This window comes from Microcebus murinus, chromosome 11 (assembly GCF_040939455.1).
Source record: "Microcebus murinus isolate Inina chromosome 11, M.murinus_Inina_mat1.0, whole genome shotgun sequence".
Taxonomy (NCBI): Eukaryota; Metazoa; Chordata; class Mammalia; order Primates; family Cheirogaleidae; genus Microcebus; species Microcebus murinus.
This window is the reverse complement of record NC_134114.1, coordinates 24002058-24022710: the sequence shown is the minus strand read 5'-3', so window position 1 is coordinate 24022710 and position 20653 is coordinate 24002058. Positions and strand designations below refer to the sequence as shown.

Here is a 20653-nt window from a genome sequence, read left to right as displayed (position 1 = left end):
GAGTATAAGAAAAGCAGAAAAAGGGGTTTAAAGATAAAATAAATTAATGACATTGAAACAAAACTATATCAGTGTAACTGTATTTGTAAATAAATGCAAGACTTGATTCTTTGAAAGGTCATACAATTTGAAAAGTGGCAAATCAAGAAAAGAAAAATGTGTATAACATTAGATTAGAGAAAGTATATTATTACAAGAATGAAGAAGATTTAGCCCGGGCGTGGTGGCTCATGCCTGTAATCCTAGCACTCTGGGAGGCCAAGGCCGGCAGATTGCTTGAGGCCAGGAGTTCGACACCAGCCTGAGTAAGAGTGAGACCCTGTCTCTACTATAAATAGAAAGAAATTAATTGGCCAACTAATATATACAGAAAAAAAAAATTAGCCAGCATGGTGGCGCATGCCTGTAGTCCCAGCTACTTGGGAGGCTGAGGCAGCAGGATTGCTTGAGCCCAGGAGTTTGAGGTTGCTGTGAGCTAGGCTCACGCCACGGCACTCACTCTAGCTTGGCAACAAGGTGAGACTCTGTCTCAAAAAAAAAAAAAATGAAGAAGATTTAAAAATTATAAAATAGTGTGAGGACAGATATTTTATTTAAAATAATTAAAGACTTGAATGTGGTGGGTTGATTTCTAGGAGAATGGAAATTACAAATTTCACACAAAAAGCAGAACACTTTAATCAGTCAATAACCATGAAAAGAATTGAAAAAGCTGAATGTGTACCACCTCCAAAAAATTTTAAACTTTTATAGAACACTGTAGAAGATGGAAGAAAAGTTAAGCTCATGCTGTTGGTAGCAGGAAAAGGTGGCAAAACCTAACTAAGGAAAAGAAAACTACACAGCAGTCTCTCTTCTGAGTATGGATAAAAATACTAATAAAGATACTAGCAAGTTGTTTTCAGTTGTGTGTTAAAATAACCGATAGAGTTTATTCCAAGACTGCATGGATAGATAGGTTAGTGTTAGAAAATCTGTAATTACTGTGTCAATATCTATAGGGTTATCTCAGTATCTGACTATTAGGTATTGAAATAAAACCAGCATCCATTTCTGAGTGAAAGCTTTAATAAACTAGGGAAATTAGCAAACTTCTTTAACATGGTGAAGAATGCTATCTTACGATTAACATGATTAATACTATCTTAAAAGAGCCACATTTAGCATTGAAACCTAGAAAATAGACAAGGAGGCCCCATTACCTATCACTGTTACTGAACATTATTAGGACTCAATCAGGCTAATTAAAAACATGGAGTTCTTTTGTTGTACTGGTGTGGGTGATACCCACACCATTAACAAGAGTCCCCACTTTACAGGAAAAGGAAAGTTAAATGCTGTTAAGTGCTTTTGCTAAGATGATTGATTACATGTTGCTCTGGGAACATGACGGTGAAAATCCAGTCTAGTCCGAGATTTACTGACTTTTTCCTGATACCTGAGGTGTGCATATGCATTGGGGAAGGAGAATGGTAGGGGTGAAGGGAAGAGCACCTGTGAAGGTTGCACTGTGGAGAAATACTCTGAGAGGGTCAAGCTGGAGACTGGGAAATCAGTTTCCAAGTTTTGTAGTAATCCACAGGAGAAATGATTGTGTCCTAGACCTGCAAAATGACAGTGGTAACTGGAAAAGGTAGACGTAATTGAGAGATATTTACATGCTGCAGTCAGTAGGCCTTGATAACTGCTCAGATGTGTTAGGGCAGAGGGAAGAAGAGTTGATTGTTACCTGAGATCTAGGTTACCTATTGAGGGTGAGAGATACTGAGAAAGAGGCAAGAGGATGAGTTCACTTTGGATTTGAAGAGTCCCAGACAACCAAATGGAATCGTGCAGTAGTTAAGCTATTGGATGTGCAGGTGTGAAGTTCAGAAAACGATCTTAGCTGGAATGAGCTTAGCTGGGAGAGTGAGCTGAGGGCCTGAGGAGGAGGAGATCGGAGATAGGATAAAAGCCAGGATATTGTGTGGTAGATATCATTGAGGACCTATTGGAGGTGAATGATTTTTAATGTATAAGTGCTAGAAATTTCCTCAGTCTAATGGTTTCTTCTTTTATGCCTGCTGGCTTGTAGAGAAGGCAGACTGGGATTCTGTGAGTTCTGACTAATGCAGTAGATGGGAAAATAAAAATTAGAGTTGAAAATATTGTAAAGGAGGAAAAATTACCAGTTTACAGTATAGCAGCATGTTGTTAAGAAGAAATAATTTGGAGTTGGATTTTGAATTTTGGAGTGCCTGAAATACCTGAAAAAGGTGTTTTGTTCCTGTTTTGAAATACCCCTCTCAAAGTGTTAGATATGAATATTAATTGATGTTTACAACAGACAACCCTGACTGTTGGTCATATCATGCAAGATACCTGCTGAAAGGGGATGGGGTGAGGATGTCTCTTGCCTGTGTTTCTTGATAATAATAACGATGATGATGATAATAATACTAATGATTAAACGTTTCATGGAATTTTTAAGAATATGTTGAAATGTAACTACTGCTTCTAAATGTTATGATACTAGGTAAGTGACTAATTTTTAAGGGTTGTTTCCTCCTTTGTAGGTGATGTTATATCATCTTATAGGGCTCTTGTAAAGATTAATGTGAGAATGTCAATTAAGTGCTTATTACCAAGTAAGCACCAAAACAAACGAAAAAGAGCTACTAGGAGGTTAGAGTTACCATTATTGGCTGATGGTATTTTAATAGCCTTCCTAAATACCAGGAAAACCTAGTTAGAAAATGTAATGGGGAAAAAAAGTAGATTCACTATAGAATTTGTACTAATTAAAATTAAGTGTCTTTAGTAAACTTAAAAAATATATAGGACCAATGGGAAGAAAACTATAAAATGTAGCTGCTGACAAGGTGATGTAATGAAGGGAGGGCATGCTATATTCCCATAGTGGAAGACCATGTTGTAAAAAAACTGATTTGTTTTTTCAAAATTCTGTAATCTCTAATAAACTTCAGTTGAAATACTGGTTTTAGAACTTCATAATTACTCTTTAATTTTTCTTTGGAATAGAAGTTAGGATAATGAAGAAAAACCATAATACAAGGACATTTATTCTCATAGTGGTAATGTTCTGTAAATACATAATGATTTAAAAAAATTGATATGGGTATAAATAGATCAGTGAAACAGATACTGTGCAACATTCATGTATATATAAAATTTACATCTAATAATCTAATAAATAATAGTTGTTTTAAATCAGAGGAGAAACTGGCAATTGACAAGATATTTGGAGAAAAAGCTGAAATTAAATTTTTGCCTTACATCTTGGAGAGATAAGAGTAAAAAAATTTAATAAAAAGTAACTGAAGAAAATGTAAAATATTTAGCCTTGTTATGAGATAGGTTTTCCAAGCAAAACACTAAGGCAGAAAGTATAAATAAAAAGATCTCTAAAGTTGGCTTTATAAAAGTTATATGTAGCAATAAACAAATACACAGAATTAAAAGGAAAACAACTGTAAAAGGTTACAATACATATGATAGAAGGATGATTATCTTATAAAAACTATTTCAGTAAAGATTACAATCCTAATTAAAAAAATATTAACATAGCATATGACCAATAGTCATAAAGAAGGTGAACATGAAATGTATTTATTGTAGTAGTGATAAAATATTGAAAATTAAGTGAAATACTTTTTCATTAGAATGGCAAAGATTCAAAACAACTATGTTGATATGATGTTGATATGATTGGAAAGGGGAACTCACAGTTTTGATGGTAGGCCAAACTAGTACCACCTACCTGGAGAGAAGCTTTAAAAAAAAAAGTACACATGCTTTGGGAAATAATCTGACAAGTGTGCAAAGAACACACATGTGCTCATGGTAGTGTTGTTTATGATGGGAAAAAATGTTAACACCCTAAATGACTATCATTAAATTTGTTACATTATGGTATATGCATATAAAAAAATAATATGCAGCTATTAAAAATGGTTCAGATATATGTGTTGAAATAGAGAGTTCCTGACTTACTATTGCATGAGAAGAGCAGGCCATAAAGATCCTTTTTTTGTAAAAACATGTATATATTTAGATACATATTCGTGTATCTATATATGTTATTAAACATTGGTGAAATATAGTGGTTATCTGTAGGTGGTATTATGAGTGATTTTTGTTTAATTTTTATGTTTATGCTTTATTATTTTCTATGGTGAACATACACATTTTACTTTGACAGTAACTATTTTTTCTGGTAATAAAACTAATGATACATATTGTGATGTTTAGAAGGTATATAAATAATCAATATGTATAACCTGCCTAATCCCCCGAGTATACAGGTACACCTACACATAGACTTTTCTTGTTACAAAATTGGAAGTTAGTGGTAGAGTTAAAGAAAATAGTTAATTTGTGACTTCGATCGGTTTTAAACTTTCTTGGATAGTAGTAACTTTGTTAGTGGAGCTGGCTACCACCTGGTGTAATACAGCAGTTATTCTCCTTTGCTGAATTCTCAAGGTCTGTATGTTCTACCTAAATTTCTTGGGCTTAAATTAAAATCTACCCTATAGGTTTTCTCTCCATATACATGCATAGGCTGGGTCTTTGTAGAATTCAAGCCCCAGGAATTCAAGGAAACAAAGATATTTTTTCATCTTTCTGTATTAACTGAGTTAATATTAGTATTTGTGGGGATTAGAAGTAGTCAAAGTGTTGATTCACTAAGTAATAATACTGAAGCGTGGGGTTCCAGAGAAATGGTTAGGAATGATATACCTGGTTCACTCTTGGATTATAGTCTACAGGCTAAAGTTATGGCCAAGTTGAGACCATGTTTTGTGAAGTCTTTTTTTTTTTCCTGGCAAAGCAAGATGTGGAGGATTCAACACTAGTTGCTGAAATTGATCTTACGTGGAGATTTCCAAGTATTTCCCAAATATCTTTCTCTTCTAGGAGTTACAGTTTATCGGTTGTTCCTGAACCTGCTGGATGTACACCAGAATCACCTGGGGAGAGTATTAAAAATACAGATTCTTGGGCCCCACCCCTGGAGATTGTGAATCAGTAAGTAGATCTGGGGTGGGGCCTGGGAATTTGTATTTTTAAACAAGTAAACTTCAGGTGATTCTGATGCCACCAGACTGGTGTTTGGGAATCACTGGTTTAAAAAGTAATTATGGTGGTTTGGCATGGAATTTCTATTTTAGAAAACAGGTAAAATAGGATCATTGGTTTAAAAAAGTGAATGGTGATTTGGCATGGAATTTCTATTTTACCAAACTGGTAAAATAGGCTAGTTTTTACAATGGAAGAGCGTTTTTAATAATTAGCCTTCTTTGCCCCCTTTTGAAGTCGCTCCCCAAGTAGGGAGAAGAAGAGAGCTCGTTGGGAGGAAGAAAAAGACAGATGGAGTGACAGCCAGAGCTCTGGCAAAGATAAGAACTATACCTCAATCAAGGAAAAAGAGCCTGAGGAGATGCTGCCTGACAAAAATGAGGAGGAAGAAGAGGAACTTCTTAAGCCTGTGTGGATTCGATGTACCCATTCAGAAAACTACTACTCCAGCGACCCCATGGATCAGGTGGTAGGTCTGAAGTAGGAGAAAAGCTATAGAACAGGGTCACTCTAACCTTGGTACTATTGGTGTTTTGGGCCAGATAATTCTTTATTGTGGTGGCTGCCCCATGCATTTAGTATGTTTAACGACATCTCTGGGTGTTACCCACTAGATGCCAGTAGTGACAACCAAAAACATCTTCAAATATTGTCGAATGTCTCCCTGGGGAAAAAATTACCCCCAGTTAAGAATCATTGCTACGGACAAAAGCCATTTTAAAAAGCCAAAGGCCAAGAGTGTAGTAGGTTAATTAAAGTAAATCTTTATTCTGCATTTTTTTTTTTTTGAGACAGAGTCTTGCTTTGTTGCCCAGGTTAGAGTGAGTGCCATGGTGTCAGCCGAGCTCACAGCAACCTCAAACTCCTGGGCTCAAGCAATCCTGCTGCCTCAGCCTCCTGAGTAGCTGGGACTACAGGCATGCACCACCATGCCTGGCTAATTTTTTTTCTATATATATTAGTTAGCCAATTAATTTCTTTCTATTTATAGTAGAGACGGGTCTTGTTCTTGATCAGGCTGGTTTCAAACTCCTGACCTCGAGCAATCCGCCCGCCTCGGCCTCCCAGAGTGCTAGGATTACAGGCGTGAGCCACAGCGTCCAACCTTATTCTGCATTTTTTATGATACTGTTACTAGTGATTCCATAAGCTCTCACCTATAACTATAATAGTTTATGCTGTGTATGTGTATGTGTGTGTGTCCCCAAAAATGGGGAATAAGAATTTGAGTTTGTCTTTTCGGAGTGTATCCTTGGCCAGAAGAGCACCACCACAGGGAGTTTCCCATGCATATTGGCTGGTTTGTGGAAGGGAAGCTATTGTCAGTCACCCTTATCAGGCTGTGGAGAGGACATCTAATGTGTGCACTGCAGAGGCCGGGGGCACGTGTGGCTCTGCAGCCAGCATGCTCATTGCCATGGCGGACTCCACTTCTCTCCTTCTCCACATGCTTGCTTCTGTTTTTTTTTTTTTTTTTTTTTTTCTTTCTTTCATCTCCATTTTATTCTCTGTCACTCTCCCCTTTTCTCTGTCTTCCTGTCTTCTCCATGGGTGTTATGCCTCCATCTCATCAGCATAGGCACATTTGTCTCAGTGTAGACACACAATAATGTTCATTGATTAAATGAAGGAGTGAAAGAACAACTATCTACAGATTTCGAGCATTAAAAGTAGACGTTAGGTTTGGTACATGGGCTAGGAGAGGGTCATGTTGTTTGGAATTTTGTGAAAATAGCCTCTATTTGGACTTTGTGGAGGGACTTTAAAGGAGATTTCCTTGTCTTTAGAAAAAAGGTGTTTGAGAAATCTCATAGTGGTGGGGTATTTCACTTGATAAGTAGAGCAGGCTTTTAAGTTATTTAGTTCGTGTGATATAGGGAAGGGAAAGCTCACATACTGAGCAATTTTATGGTGCCAGACTTACTCCATGCTTCTCATATCACCGTGTTTCTCATCATGCTATGTTTGTCCTCAAGACATCCTGGGAAGAAGGTGTTCTGTCGGTTGGGAGTGCTGCTGGGAGTAATACCTGACTCAGCAGGACTTCAATCAGCTGGGTTTATTTTTCTCATAGTAAGGTGTCTAGAGGGGGGCCATGGCCAGTATTGGTTCAGTGGCTCAGTGGTGGCAGGGCTCTACTGTCTTCTTGGGCATCCTTCACAGTTGCAGGATGCTGCAGCCCCTGTAAGGGTCATGTCCTTGCACACCTGTGTCCCCCCACACAGGACTCAGAGAGCATGTTGATGGAGCATCTCGAGCACCTCACCCAAGCTGCCCTTCCATTCCTTCTACAGGGCCACATCACATACCTGCCCCAAGGATTTGTTTTCCATCACTGCCATGACAAAGTTCCACAAACTGCATGGCTTAAAATAACACACATTTATCATCTCATAGCTCTGGAGGTCAGAAGTCCTACATTTGTCTCATCAGCTGAATCATGGTATCAGCAGGGCTATGTTCCTTTCAGGAGGCTCTGGTGAAAATTGGTTTTCTTGCTCATTTGGGTTGTTGGCAGGGTTCGGTTCCTTGTGGCTATAGAACAGAGGTCTTTGTTTCCCTACTGGCTGTCAGCTCAGGGCTCTTCCCATTCCTTGACTTGTGGATCCCTTCCTCCATCTTCATAGCCAGCAATGGCAATCGAGTCCTTCTCATGCTTTGAATATGCCTCTTCTTCTGTTGCATCTCTCACCTCTGTTGGTAAAAGTTCTCTGCTTTTAAGGGCTCCTGTGTTTAGATTGGGTCCACTCAAATAATCAAGGATGATCTCCCCACCTCAGATTCTACAACCTTGATAACATCTGTAAGTCCTTTATGCCATGTAGAATAACATTTAATTTCTGGCGATTAGGAAGTAGACATCTTTGAGACAGGGGTGGTGGCTCAGCCCACCTTCCCTGAGATCAGGAGTTCTTTGCCCCAAAACTGATGGAATGAGTCATAGTTCTGTTAGCAAGAAGGGAAGAATGGCTGCCCTAGGTGTTGTTATTCTTAAAATAACAAAGACAAAGACACTGAAGTTCAGAGATCTTAAACAGGCAGAGCTGCTTTTTTTTTTCTTACATTGTTATGGGTATATTAAACTCCAGTGTAGAAGGAAGACTAAGCCCAAAAGCCCAACATTTGCCTTTAAGTTTTGTCATCTGGTGCAGAGAAGGTGGTCAGGCTATCAGAGTATCCTGCTGTTGCCAATCTCAGCAATGAGGTGGGGCCTGAGGAAAAGCAATTATCCCCCCTTCTGGGTACCAGATTTTATGCCTTAACTTTATTTTTGCATCTGAAAAGTCTGGTTTTTACATTTTGAGGTTGATAAGCCTAAGAATGTAGACATTTAAAGTGATTTTCAACCTGGAAAGAGAGTGGAGGAAAATGGAGAACTTCCTTTAAGAATGCATTGAAGAATCCTTGTGTTTGTGTATCTGCCCCATGTTAATGGTGTGTGTGTGTGTGTGTGTTAGAGAGGATATATAGACTATTTCCTTTTGTTCATTGAGTTGATGTAGAAGGTAGACTATCACTGATTTTCAGTAGAAAGTGGACATTCCCTAGGCAGGTGTGTCTGGTGTCAGTTGTCATGAATTCTCTGAGGGTCATGATTTTTTAAAAAATGTCATATCAGAAGGGCATAGATCAACAGTTCTGATGTTTCTGAAGGTTGGCAAAGTACATTTACCTAAGGGCTGGGTCAGCCATAAGTGTGTGATCCAGAGTGTCTTTGCCAAAGTTGAGCATTTTGTTTTTAAATGTTAAATTGAAAAATAGCATCTTGCTATTAAAAATTCTTTGATTACTAGTGAAGTCTTATCTTTATTATGAGCATTATTGTACTTCCTAATATTGATCCTTTATTTTTAAAAGGGAGACTCTACTGTGGTCGGAACCAGTAGGCTCCGTGACTTATATGACAAATTTGAGGAAGAGCTGGGGAGCAGGCAAGAGAAAGCCAAAGCCGCCAGGCCTCCGTGGGAACCACCGAAGACGAAGCTCGATGAAGATTTAGGTGTGTCACAGAGCCACTAGACCAAGACCCTCTGCTCTTTTATTGTGGCTTAATCATGGACTTTTGGGAAATATCCTTGAGAGTCCCATATTGAGACTTCTTTTTTATTTTCCTTAATTACAGTCAGCAAAATACATAGCAGTGGGACCTCCTTCTTTTTCATCTTATTTTTTCTTAGTTACATTCAGCAGAATACATCAGGGATCTCATTTGCAAGCCATGTGTCCCTTGTAGAGTTGTCCTCAGCGTTCCTCTGAAAGCAGGAGCATGCGCCCCACGCCTAGATGATGGGCAGGTGGCCCTCCTTGGCCTTCTTCATTGCCAGGTGCACCTGGTTTGATGCAACAGCAATGATAGCCTGTTTGAAGGTTTCTTTCTACTCACATGGATAGTTTCTATAACTTTTTCATATGGTGATCTACTTTTTTCATGTGTATGTTCTGAGGTTCCAATTAGATGGTGAGATCTTTGAGGATAGAAACTACTTTTTACCACTGTGTCCTTAGGCCCTGACAGAATGCTATGTACAGATGAGACATTCAATGTGCATTTACAAATGTGTTCTCTTTGGTTCTCATCTGCCCACTTTAATTATGTCTTACATGCTACGATGATGGGTTAAAGCACTGACCCGGTAGCCCAATGGCCTGGGTTTGAATCCCTGCTCCACCACTTACTTGATATGTGACTTTGGGCAAGCCATTTAATCTCTCTGTGCCTCAGTTTTCCCATCTGTAAAATAGGGATGACAGTAGCATCTGTTTCATACAGCACACATAAATATAAATCCATAAGTGTTAGAATTTATTATGCTACTACTACATTAATCTCTTATGGGATTAATCTAACTTCTAGGTGTTTTTTTTTAATTATAAAATATATATAACATAAAGTTTGCCATCTTTGCCATTTTTAAGTATACAGTTTAGTAGTATTAAGTACATTTATGTTGTTTGCAACCAATCTCCAGAATTTTTCATCTTGCTACACAGAAACTCCCATGTCTCCCTTTCCCCCAGCCCTCGCCTGGCCACCACATTCTACTTTCTGTCTCTATGAATTTGACCACTCCAGATATCTCATATGTGGAATCGATCAGTATTTGTCTATGTGACTAGCTTATTTCAGTTAGCATAATTCTAGATCTTTTTTTTTTTTTTTTTTTTTTGAGGATATTGCTCTGTTGCCTGGGCTGGAGTGTAGTGGCATCATCATAGCTCACTGCAACCTCAAACTCCTGGGCTCAAGTGATCGTCCTGCCTCTGCCTCCTGAGTAGTTGTAACTATAGGCATGCACCACCACGCTTGGCTAATTTTTCTATTTTGTGTACAGACAGGATCTTGCTCTTGTGCAGGCTGGTCTTGAACTCTGGCCTCAAGCGATCCTCTCACCTTGGCCTCCCAGATTGCTAGGATTACAGTTGTGAGCTACCCTGCCCAGGCTTAACTAAATCTGTTTTTATTCAGTCACTTTCAAAGACTAAAATCTTCTCTTGCTACTATTGAGAGAAAAAAATTTAAACTTCAATCTTGCATTCCCAGCATTTAGTCTGGCATTCACAACACTCCTGGCCCATCACTTCCCAGTATTTTTCTGTGGGGCCTGTGCTCTAGCCAGAGTCCACCCATGTTCTTAACTCCGTGCTTTTGCCTATAGTGCTCCCTCTCCGTTCCTTTCCTCTTCCCTCCTTATCAGCCTAGCCTACTCCCATCCTTCACCAGTGCCTGGGTCACAAGTGCCTCTTCCTTGAAGTTGTCACTGACCTTTCCAGGTCACGGTGGACCTGCCCTTTTGTGAATTGCTATAGCTTTTTAAGTGTGAAACCACATGTTACTATTGTGTTTTAATTTTATCTGGCATTATTCATTGTCTTATTTTCTCCGTAAAAATGTTTGTTTTCTTTGCTTCCCAACTAGATTGTGACTTTGTATTATGGGCTGTCTTATTTTTCATGGTATTGGAGTGTTTGGTGAAGAGTAGGCCCTCAAGTATTTTCTGGAAGAATAAGTAACCGTCGTTACATTTAGAAGTTTAGGTCATTTGGAAGTCTCTACAAAAACCATTTTGTTAATTTTTTCAACATCTATTTGTGTTTTTCCCTCAACCTCTGTTAGAGAGTTCCAGTGAATCTGAGTGTGAGTCTGATGAGGACAGCACCTGTTCCAGCAGCTCGGACTCCGAAGTTTTTGACGTCATTGCAGAAATCAAACGCAAAAAGGCCCACCCGGACCGACTTCATGATGAACTTTGGTACAATGACCCAGGCCAGGTGGGTGTGTTTTTATGCTCTTGCTGTGAGAGTTGCAAACCCACACATCACATTTATTGCCCTGGGTTCAGAAGATCCATGTTGGCTGGTACTGAAACTGAATTTTACTCTCAGGGTTGGGTCATTCTTCAGAGCTATTTCTTTTCAGCTTCAGAGTTCAGTTCCAAAGCATAAGCACCAAAGCAGCTGTTCCTTGAATCATATTTGATGATGTTTGTAAATTCTGTGTTAGGGAGCAAGATAATGGTGCTATCTCATTAAACTTGCCATAGGTGAGGGGAGACAAATGGTATAGGAAGAGGGAGAGAGAACTTGTAAATCTTTTTAAAAGCAGTTCACCTGGAATGTATCTTGCTGCAAAATAGTAAACAAGTCTTACACAATGTTTTTTAGTTGGTAACAGTCACAACTCCTTATAAGTTCAATTCCTTATTAAGTATGTTTGAGCTAATGATGTAATAGCTGTACATAATCATTTTTATTTTGAATTATAGTTTTCTTAAGAAGTAATATATAATAAAAATAGTATCTTTATAAAAGATTTATATCTGACAAATATACAATACATATAAAAATATCTTTAATGCATATATTGCATTAGATGCCTATAAAACATAATTAAAATTTATATTTTGTGAGTAAATTATACCATTGTGTATTAATTAGAATGCTTTTCTTTTGGTTCCTGTTATATGACAGCTATCTACATTTTTTTCTTGATAGAATTAATATAGTTAGAATGCCTGACAAAAATATACTTTATGATAACTTTGCTGTCTTGGAATTGAGCAGAAATGTTTGCAAAATTGCCAGTGAATTTTAAAACTTATCTTTATTCACTGATCATGTGTAGGGTTTTCTTTTTAAATAGTTTTATTGAGTTATAATTTACATATGGGACAATGCACACACTTAAAATTTATAATCTAGTGTGTTGGTATATTTATAGGGCTACAAAACTATCACCACAATTCAATTTTAGAATATTTTTGTTCCCTTATAAAAGAAACTTTCCCCGTGTATGGCCTTTATAATCGACTGTTATTCTCCTGTCTAGCAAGAAGCCTCTACTGTGATTTCTTTGGATTCCTATCAAAGATTTGCCATTTCCTTCTATATAGTCTCACTATTCTGTTTTCTATATTTGGTTTTGTATTCTTTGTACAAATGAGTCTTGTTGAAGGGCTGATTGTATAGGAGCCCAGACCCTGGTAAAAGGCAAGCATGTAGGATGTCTGTGTGCTTTCCTAGAAATAGTGAACACTAAGTGATTTTTCCACATTTTTCATCACAGCAAGTTATGACCGGCATTAGGAGTATGTTGTGACTTTTGATGGAATCTTGTTACATCTCTCATTTGCCAGCTGTTACTTTAGATAAAATCTTAACATAATATTTCTTTTAGATAGTAATGTTATTCCTCTGCTGTACCACCTGGAGCTTTAGAGTTCCCAAAAGGCTAAAGAAAGTTATAGCTTCTCATGTTAATACTTCTCTACAGCTTCTCATGTTAATACTTCTCTTCAATGTCCTATTAAGATATCTTCTTTTTTTTTTTGTCTTTTAGAGATGAGGTCTTGCTCTGTGACCCAGGCTGGAGTGCAGTGGTTCAATCTTAGCTTACTGTTGCCATGAATTCCTGGGCTCAAGTGATGCTCCCACCTCAGTCTCCTGAGTAGCTGGGACTACAGGCGTGTGCTAGCATGCCTGCTAATTAAAAAATAATTCTTTTTAGGCACAGGGTCTTACTGTGTTTCTTAGGCTGGTGTTACACACATGAGCCACCATGCCCTGCTTGAGACATTTTATATTTTAATTGGGCCTAATGAGTTATATATCCTAAGAACTTTAAAGAAATATGTGTAGGTATATATTTTTTAGTTAATTCAAAGAAAGAGAAATGGAACTCCACTTTCCCATTTTCCCCATCTAAGCTCGTCTCCTTTTCGATTCAATATTACCATTTATACTAGATAAATTTATGAAACTGTATTTTAAGACCCTTCAGATTTTGATCTCAGCTGTGCTGATTTGGGCTTCCTGCTCTCATAAACTATCCCTTTTATTTAGATGAATCTCAAGGCCCCAGAGCATTACATGGGCTTTCTGCCTTCTGTTTTTTCCTCATGTGTGCTGATGCTTCCTGTGGAATAGCCATCTTCTTTGCTTTTCCAGCCCTTTACTTTTCAACTCTTTGAAGCCTGAGCATTACCTCCGTTTAGAGTGATGTTTTTTTCCTTTTAAATTACTAAGCATATCCTGTGTATGTTGTTTCCCTATTTGGAGTAATTATTGCTTAGCACTCATCTTTCTGTCCAAGAGGTATTCAAGAATTGTTTTCTTATTGAGTCATGTGAGTGGAGTTCATGGCACTAAAATAAATTCAGGTGAAAAAAGACTTAGCCTAACCTAACCAGTGTTGTTAGTTTTTCTGGTTCTTGTAGGCATTTTCTTCTCTCTGCTTCAGAGAAACCTTTTAGTTTGTCTTTTCAAAACATTTAATCCGCAGGTCACCTTCAAAACATTGTATATGTTCCTCCAGGATATAAAATATGCTTTTTTTTGGTAAAAGAGTCATTTTTCCTGAAATAAAAGATAGGAAAAAAATGTACTAAGAAGTGGTAGGGGAAGAAGATGGGGACAAACAGTGTGCTGACATTGATATTTTCTGCTTGGCTGCACAAATAACTCGGGGATGCAGCATTGTCATACCGTTTCCCTTTATCAGACAATATAGACAGTTTGCAGCTTTATTGGTTTGGGAACATCCATTTAATCTTCTAACCGTGACAGCCTCTTCAGAGCTTCAGTGCTCATGACATTAAAACCCACACAGTTTCCGAGGCATCATAGTACATGGTGTGGATTTTTCTCTCCAATAAAAACGAATTACATTGTGTTTCTGACAGATGAATGATGGACCACTCTGCAAATGCAGCGCAAAAGCGAGACGCACAGGAATTAGGCACAGCATTTACCCTGGAGAAGAGGTAACTGGTTTGGGTTATTATGTCTGTAAATGCTGAGAAGCCACAAGTAGACAGATGTTGTTGCTATTCTTTTCCCCATAAATGAAATAATACCATTGAAATGCTCTTTTCATATTCCCTGATAGTCTCTGTTACTGATAATTGCAGAGGAAAAGTACTTGGGTTTTGGGGACGGAGTGGGGAGTGTTACCAAGGAAACTCTGAAAAGTTTTGGAAGGTTCATTATTTAAAATAAAAATAGGCAAGATGTATTTGATATGTTCTTTGTTAAGTATTCTAAAACTGCACATAGTATAATACTTTTTCATTATAAATGGTTATGAATTGCCCTGGAGAAACGCTCATAAAGTGCTGTGAGGCCATGTCCTTTTTCCCCCAGGGGTGGGTAAGGCCGCCATGCGCCACCTGCTGGTGCTCCCCTTCACCACAGCGCTTAGCTGACAGGGTTCATCTGTCTCTCCTCCATACCAAACTGAGTTGCGTACCGACTGAATGACCTCTGTGTCCCTAGCCCCTGGTTTGTCAGGGACCCTCTGAAGAAGTTTGACCGAATGTGTAGAACACTTTTACATCGCAGAGTCTTGTATAACTACTCTTTTGCAATTATTTTCCTTCATTTTTTTTCCAACTGTTATCTTTTATTTTTATAAGCTATTTTTTTTTTTTTTTTTGAGACAGAGTCTCGCTTTGTTGTCCAGGCTAGAGTGAGTGCCATGGCGTCAGGCTAGCTCACAGCAACCTCAAACTGCTGGGCTCCAGCAATCCTTCTGCCTCAGCCTCCCGAGTAGCTGGGACTACAGGCATGCGCCACCATGCCCGGCTAATTTTTTTATACATATCAGTTGGCCAATTAATTTCTTTCTATTTATAGTAGAGACGGGGTCTCGCTCTTGCTCAGGCTGGTTTCGAACTCCTGACCTTGAGCAATCCGCCCGCCTCGGCCTCCCAGAGAGCTAGGATTACAGGCGTGAGCCACCGCGCCCGGCCTAGCTATTTTTATTAATCCCAGGATTATCACTTTGTGATTTGGTGCACTGTGTTTAAACATAGTATATGTAAATCCTTAGTGTCTATTTAAAACTTGTTTGAGGCCATAACAATAATTGAAATAAAGATTACGAGACAGTGTCTGATAATTTGAAATACTTGTCTTAGTTCTCCCTCATTTGTCTTCGAAAGTTGGCTGTTGTCGTGAGGAGTCGTGGGTTGGGGTGTCATGTTGCGAGCGTTTGTGCATGTGTCTCAGGCTGGGAGCACTGGGTGTTGATTAGGGGTCAACACCTGTGACAAGAGAGTGGCGGTGGGCCAGAGTAGATGGAGGGGTCCACCTGTGATGTGGGCCTGGTCAAGCCTGGCCAAGCCTGACTTGTCAGAATTTTCTTTTGTTGGGCTGGAATGGCTTTCATACCCCCATCTCCCTTGGTCCTCAGAGCAGAGTGTCTTAGGAAGGGCACCACCTTGGGAAAGGGTACTCTACAGCTGAGGCTGAAAGGAGCGTGTGATGTTGACAGTTATGTCCAGATGGGAGCTCTTCGGATATGGTAGAATTAGCATAGCCCTGAGGCAAAACTGTACATGTCTGTGAACCATTCTGATTCTCATTTCTGGTTGGAATAGAAAGGAACACATTCTCCAAATCAGTTACCACATACTTTGTACCCCCTCTCACTAATCTACAACACTTGGCACAGCAGCTGCAATCAGCGCAGTGGCATGGTTGAGCTTGTGGTAGTCTGCAGTCATATTCGAGGATCCTTTGGGGGCTGGATAGGTAAATTAAACAGAGTTGTGATAGGTACCATCACCCCTGAGTCCTTCACCATTCCCCAGTGCAATGTTGTTTTTGATGCCTGGGTTGGGGGTGGTGGAGGTGGTAATTTCAGTGGCTTCCACTTGGTCTTCCCGTTATAATAGCTCTTACTCCACAGGTCAGGGACCCAGCGTGAAGTGGGTCTGCCAAGAATATCAATTCGAAGGACAAGGGAAAATGACCACTGGGTGGATCTGTGGATTTAATAGACCCACTGTAAGCCAGACCTGGGCCTCATATTCTCCACCCTAACTGGGGTGTCAGGATGATGCATCCAGTCTGCAAGCATCAGTGGTGATTCGGATACTGTGTTCATCACTCCTTGGGCCGTCTGGGTAGTCCTCTTTCCCCATGGTACAGTGACCCATGTAAATGGCCATTAGGCCTCTTTGGGGAAGGTCAGAGTTGTCAAGATCATTTTGCATTTATGGTGTCACAGGCCCTTCCTCCTGAGTTCTGGCTACCTCTTCAGTCAGTGGATTTCAGTCCAAAAAACTTGAACAGGCAAGGGATAGTGTGACTTTATTAGAGTGACCTGCCTTCAGTCTCTAGGTTATCCATTTTTGGTTTCTTATCTTAGTACAAACTAAGTGGTAGTCTTATTGGTTATCCATTTATTTTATACCCAAGGATACTATGTTCTTCTAACTATTTCTGTGACTATTTGTGGGCAAGATCCCCTTAGCTGCCACTTGGACCCTGCTGGTCATAATGAAAATTATGTGACATGGCTTCTAGCACTTTAGTCCCATCAGCTGGCCTGTATTGTTTCAGGGTCTGTCATCCTTGTTGCTGTTGGCAAGCTTTGCCCTCTGACCTCTTCTCCTGCATTGAACCCAATCTACAGAGGAGGCCACCACTGCTTTTCCTTGTGATGCTGGTTTCCTTGGCTGTCACTCACCAGCACATTCCTTTTGGTGTGTCTTCTGGGTCCTCCCATGGAACGTGATTATCTGGTGTATTTTCCAGCCATATATACTATATCCATTCTCATGTGTCCACTTCTGTTAGTCACTGAATTCCTCCCTCCACTGTCTGCCATGGGCAATTCTGGGATTTCAGCCTCACTCACTGTGAGCCATTGCTTTTTCATGCTTTCAAGAGCCATCCTAGTAGGGAGTCCCCAGCATATCCTGTTGTCTTTGAATCTTGATTGCTCCCAAGTCAATAAACTCTTCCCTAACTTCTTTTATGTTCTAGCCTTGTTGATCAAGCACTCTCAGCATCTGGTCTTCCGCAGACTCCTCTGGCTGCGGGCACATGTTGGCTAGTTTTGCAGCTCCTTTGGGATATAATCTTTTTTCTCTCAGAACCTCCTCAGCTGGATTATGCTGTAAAATAACCGTAATTATAGGTGTACTGGGCAGGAGGGGAGACTAGTTGAGAGGTGGGTTTGTGTGTTGGGGAGGGATGGGGGTGCAAAGGATGGGGGGAGGGAAGATTGTTGCTCGCTGGGTCTTCCATTGTCTTCTGGCACAAGTTAGTGATCACTCCTAATAGAGAGGGATGTGCCATCTCTGTAGTATCAGAAGATTTAGAGGGATCTGGGGAGTCAAAACCTAAATGTCCCCATCCCAGGTTTCCAGGGCCCTGATCTTAGAATAACAGACCTGCCTTGGTTGGCTGTTAATTGTTTTTGAGGTTCAGTCACTCTCACAGATAAGCCCTGCACTTGGTCCTGGCTTGTTCCAATCTCCAACTGCAAGGCATGAGAGTTTCTTTGCGGGTCTCTAAGAAGCCTTCTGGTTTTCACATCTGGCTTCCAATTGCCTTTCTTCCTCCTCTGCTGTAGAGCACTGGCTCTTCAAGAGAAGTCTTCCAACTAGTATCAGCTTCACCTGGGAACTCGTGAATTCTCCAGGTAGTGCAGATTCTCAGCTCGCCCCAGCTATTGTAGCAGAAACTGGGGATGGGGGACAAGCATCTGAGATTTAGCAAGTCCTCCAGGTGATTTCTGGGCAGACCATGGTGGAGCATCAGTGATGCTTAGCAATAGCCCTCCATCCCTAAGGATGATAGGCATTATCCTTTTAGCTACCATTTCCTCCTTAGTCACGTGCTTCCACTGATACTGCCTCCTAATTCACCATCTTTGGAAGTTTAATTTTCCTACCATCTGGTTCCAGGGGCTGTCTCTGCTCCACTTACCATCAGTGATGGGGTCCTCATTGCTAGATGGGTGGTAAGTGATTTAGCTCCTGTTTTGTGGGATCACTCCTGGTATCAGTTGCTGCATATTGGGTTCTCTAGAAGCAGATGGTAAGATGGAGTTTGGGTATATGATGTTTATTAGGGATCAACACCTGTGAAAGGAAGAGGGTATGAGAAGATCAGGTAGAGGGATTTGTTGAACTATGAGTGAGGCCTGACAAAGCCCCAGTCAATCTGGGGGTGATCTGTGGAATGAGTATTGCCCATTTGAGTTGGGCTAAAATGGCTGGGCCTCGCTCGGTACCTGATGTGAGCCATGCCCGAGGGGAGGGAGCTCTTCAGTAGAGAGAGATCTGGAAGGAGCTGACATCTGGAGACTCTCTGCTATTGGTGCCTTTCATAGCTGAGCAGCAAGTTCTTTCTTGAAAGGGGGTCTAGGTGGCACATCCCTATGTCTATCACAATGTACCCAGTGAGGCCACTGATGCTTTTTTTTGGCTTGCTTTCTGTTTTCCTTTTCCCATTTTATGCTCCATGCATATTCTGTTCTGCCACCTTTGTAGATCTAGGAAAACCCCTAAGTCATGTTGTCTGAACTCCCTCTATGGTATACTATAAGAGTCATATTGTGCCTATAAGATTAAGGATAGCTGTAGGCTCACTCACGTGCCTTGCAGGGCCAATGCTCCATGTCAGCAGTGTGATACAACCTAGCCTGGAGACTTCCAGGAGACAAGGCCACCTAAACACAGAGGCAGCTTTCATAAACTTGAAAGCTTACCCTTACAAGAGTAGCTTAAACTTCCTCTACGAAAGAAACACCTGGTAACTGACACCCGACTGAATAGAGGTAAAAGAAAGGGAGAAGGACCCCTCACACTCTGAGAATGGTCTCTGAATAGAGACTCTCCTGGCGAGTTGGTCCTCTGACTGTGTCTGGCTTGCTGCTGCTCTCCGCCTTGTATGAGTGCTGCCAGAGTAGACTGCTTGAGCATCGGATGGGGACTCAGAGTTATCTTTGACACACATCAGACTGAAGGGGAGGAGTCACTGCTGGGGAAGCTGGTTTACTAGGACCACCCAAAGCCCTCAAACACGGTTAGCAGTGAGGATGGGGTTTGCATAAGCATGTGAGTAGTGGAACCTTTTTCTATGGGAGAATCAGGAGAAAGTGATTGAGGACGAGCTCTAATCCAGCAATCAGGTGAAGCCCTGTGGAATGCTCCACAGTGGGTCCGGTGGTTTTTATTCTGCTTTCTGGCCAATTGCTGCCTTCTACAAGCATTTTGTCTATGCCTATATTGTGGAGATTGCCATGGGCAAAACCTGCCAAAATTATTCTTAAGGCTGCTCTGGCCCCCCAGTAAGGCAGACAGGCTCCCAGTAGGAGGATGGTCCAGATGCTAGGGACAGATACCCCTGGCTTGAAGAGCCAACCACCAGCTGGTGTGTCTAATCCCTGCTATTATAGAGAAGCACCTCACCCTGAAGGGTCCTGGCATTGTGACACCATAGACCAAGAAGGCTAAGATAAAGCTTATCTACAGAAAGCGTCTCTGTTTTTGTGTCGCAAGGGGGAATTAGAAGAGTATCCCCCATTAGATCCCTGGACTAACGGTGCTAGCAAGTCTGCACAGTCACCCAAGGGCACATTGCTGCCATTCCTTCCCTCCGTGCACTCCGATGAGACAGTGTGGCTTATCCAAGCATTTGCCACACCCTATGATGCCTACTGGGAGCTGCTGCCAGCAGCCCTGGAGTAGTACACCCCAGTCACATGGGCTCACCTCAGAGTTGTGTCACTCAGCCTGGCTGATCCAGAGTCTTATAAGCTATGGAATGATGATCCTGAGTGCACTGGGTTACCGCTGGCCACACCATAGGCGTCACCAGTCACATCTTGGCACACAGTGAAAACAGAAGCTGCCACCTCCTGGCTCAGATGAGGAAACACGCCCGGACACCATGAAGGTCTGCAAAGAGGTTTATCTCCTGGTGCAGATGGGAATCCAAAGCCTACTCACAGAACTGATGTGAGGACTCAGTGAGAAAGGTGCTGCTGACTGTACCATGTACACCTTACAGGAAGTGACCTGCAACTAACAGGCCAGGAAATACAACAGCTGGCAGTTGTCTCCAGACAATAAGATTGTTTCATTACTTAAGACCCTGTCAAGCTTATCTGGGAATCACAGCTCAGTGGGCCCCCGGGCACAGAGCAGGTGGATGTCAGCTGTCCCTGTGCTACAGTGGCTATTCACGGCCTGGGGAATAGCATACCCCAGCATGAGCCTCCTTACATCAAGGGCTAAATGCATACAACTCAGGATGGAAGAGAGCCACTGAGGCG

The 20653-nt window shown here is 40.9% G+C and overlaps 1 protein-coding gene across 9 annotated transcripts in view; it reads left to right on the top strand.

The window, feature by feature from the left end:
• Positions 1–20653, top strand: part of DROSHA (drosha ribonuclease III) — a 113998-nt gene that overhangs the window by 11448 nt on the left and 81897 nt on the right. For 7 of the 9 annotated variants that reach the window (XM_076007952.1, XM_076007950.1, XM_076007953.1 and 4 more), the window contains 5 exons: positions 4921–5031; positions 5320–5551; positions 8941–9082; positions 11198–11352; positions 14262–14342. In XM_076007952.1, the coding sequence (XP_075864067.1) occupies positions 4921–5031; positions 5320–5551; positions 8941–9082; positions 11198–11352; positions 14262–14342 (721 nt within the window). The remainder of the gene's footprint in view (positions 1–4920; positions 5032–5319; positions 5552–8940; positions 9083–11197; positions 11353–14261; positions 14343–20653) is intronic. The other 2 variants (XM_076007957.1, XM_076007956.1) reach the window with 1 other exon arrangement.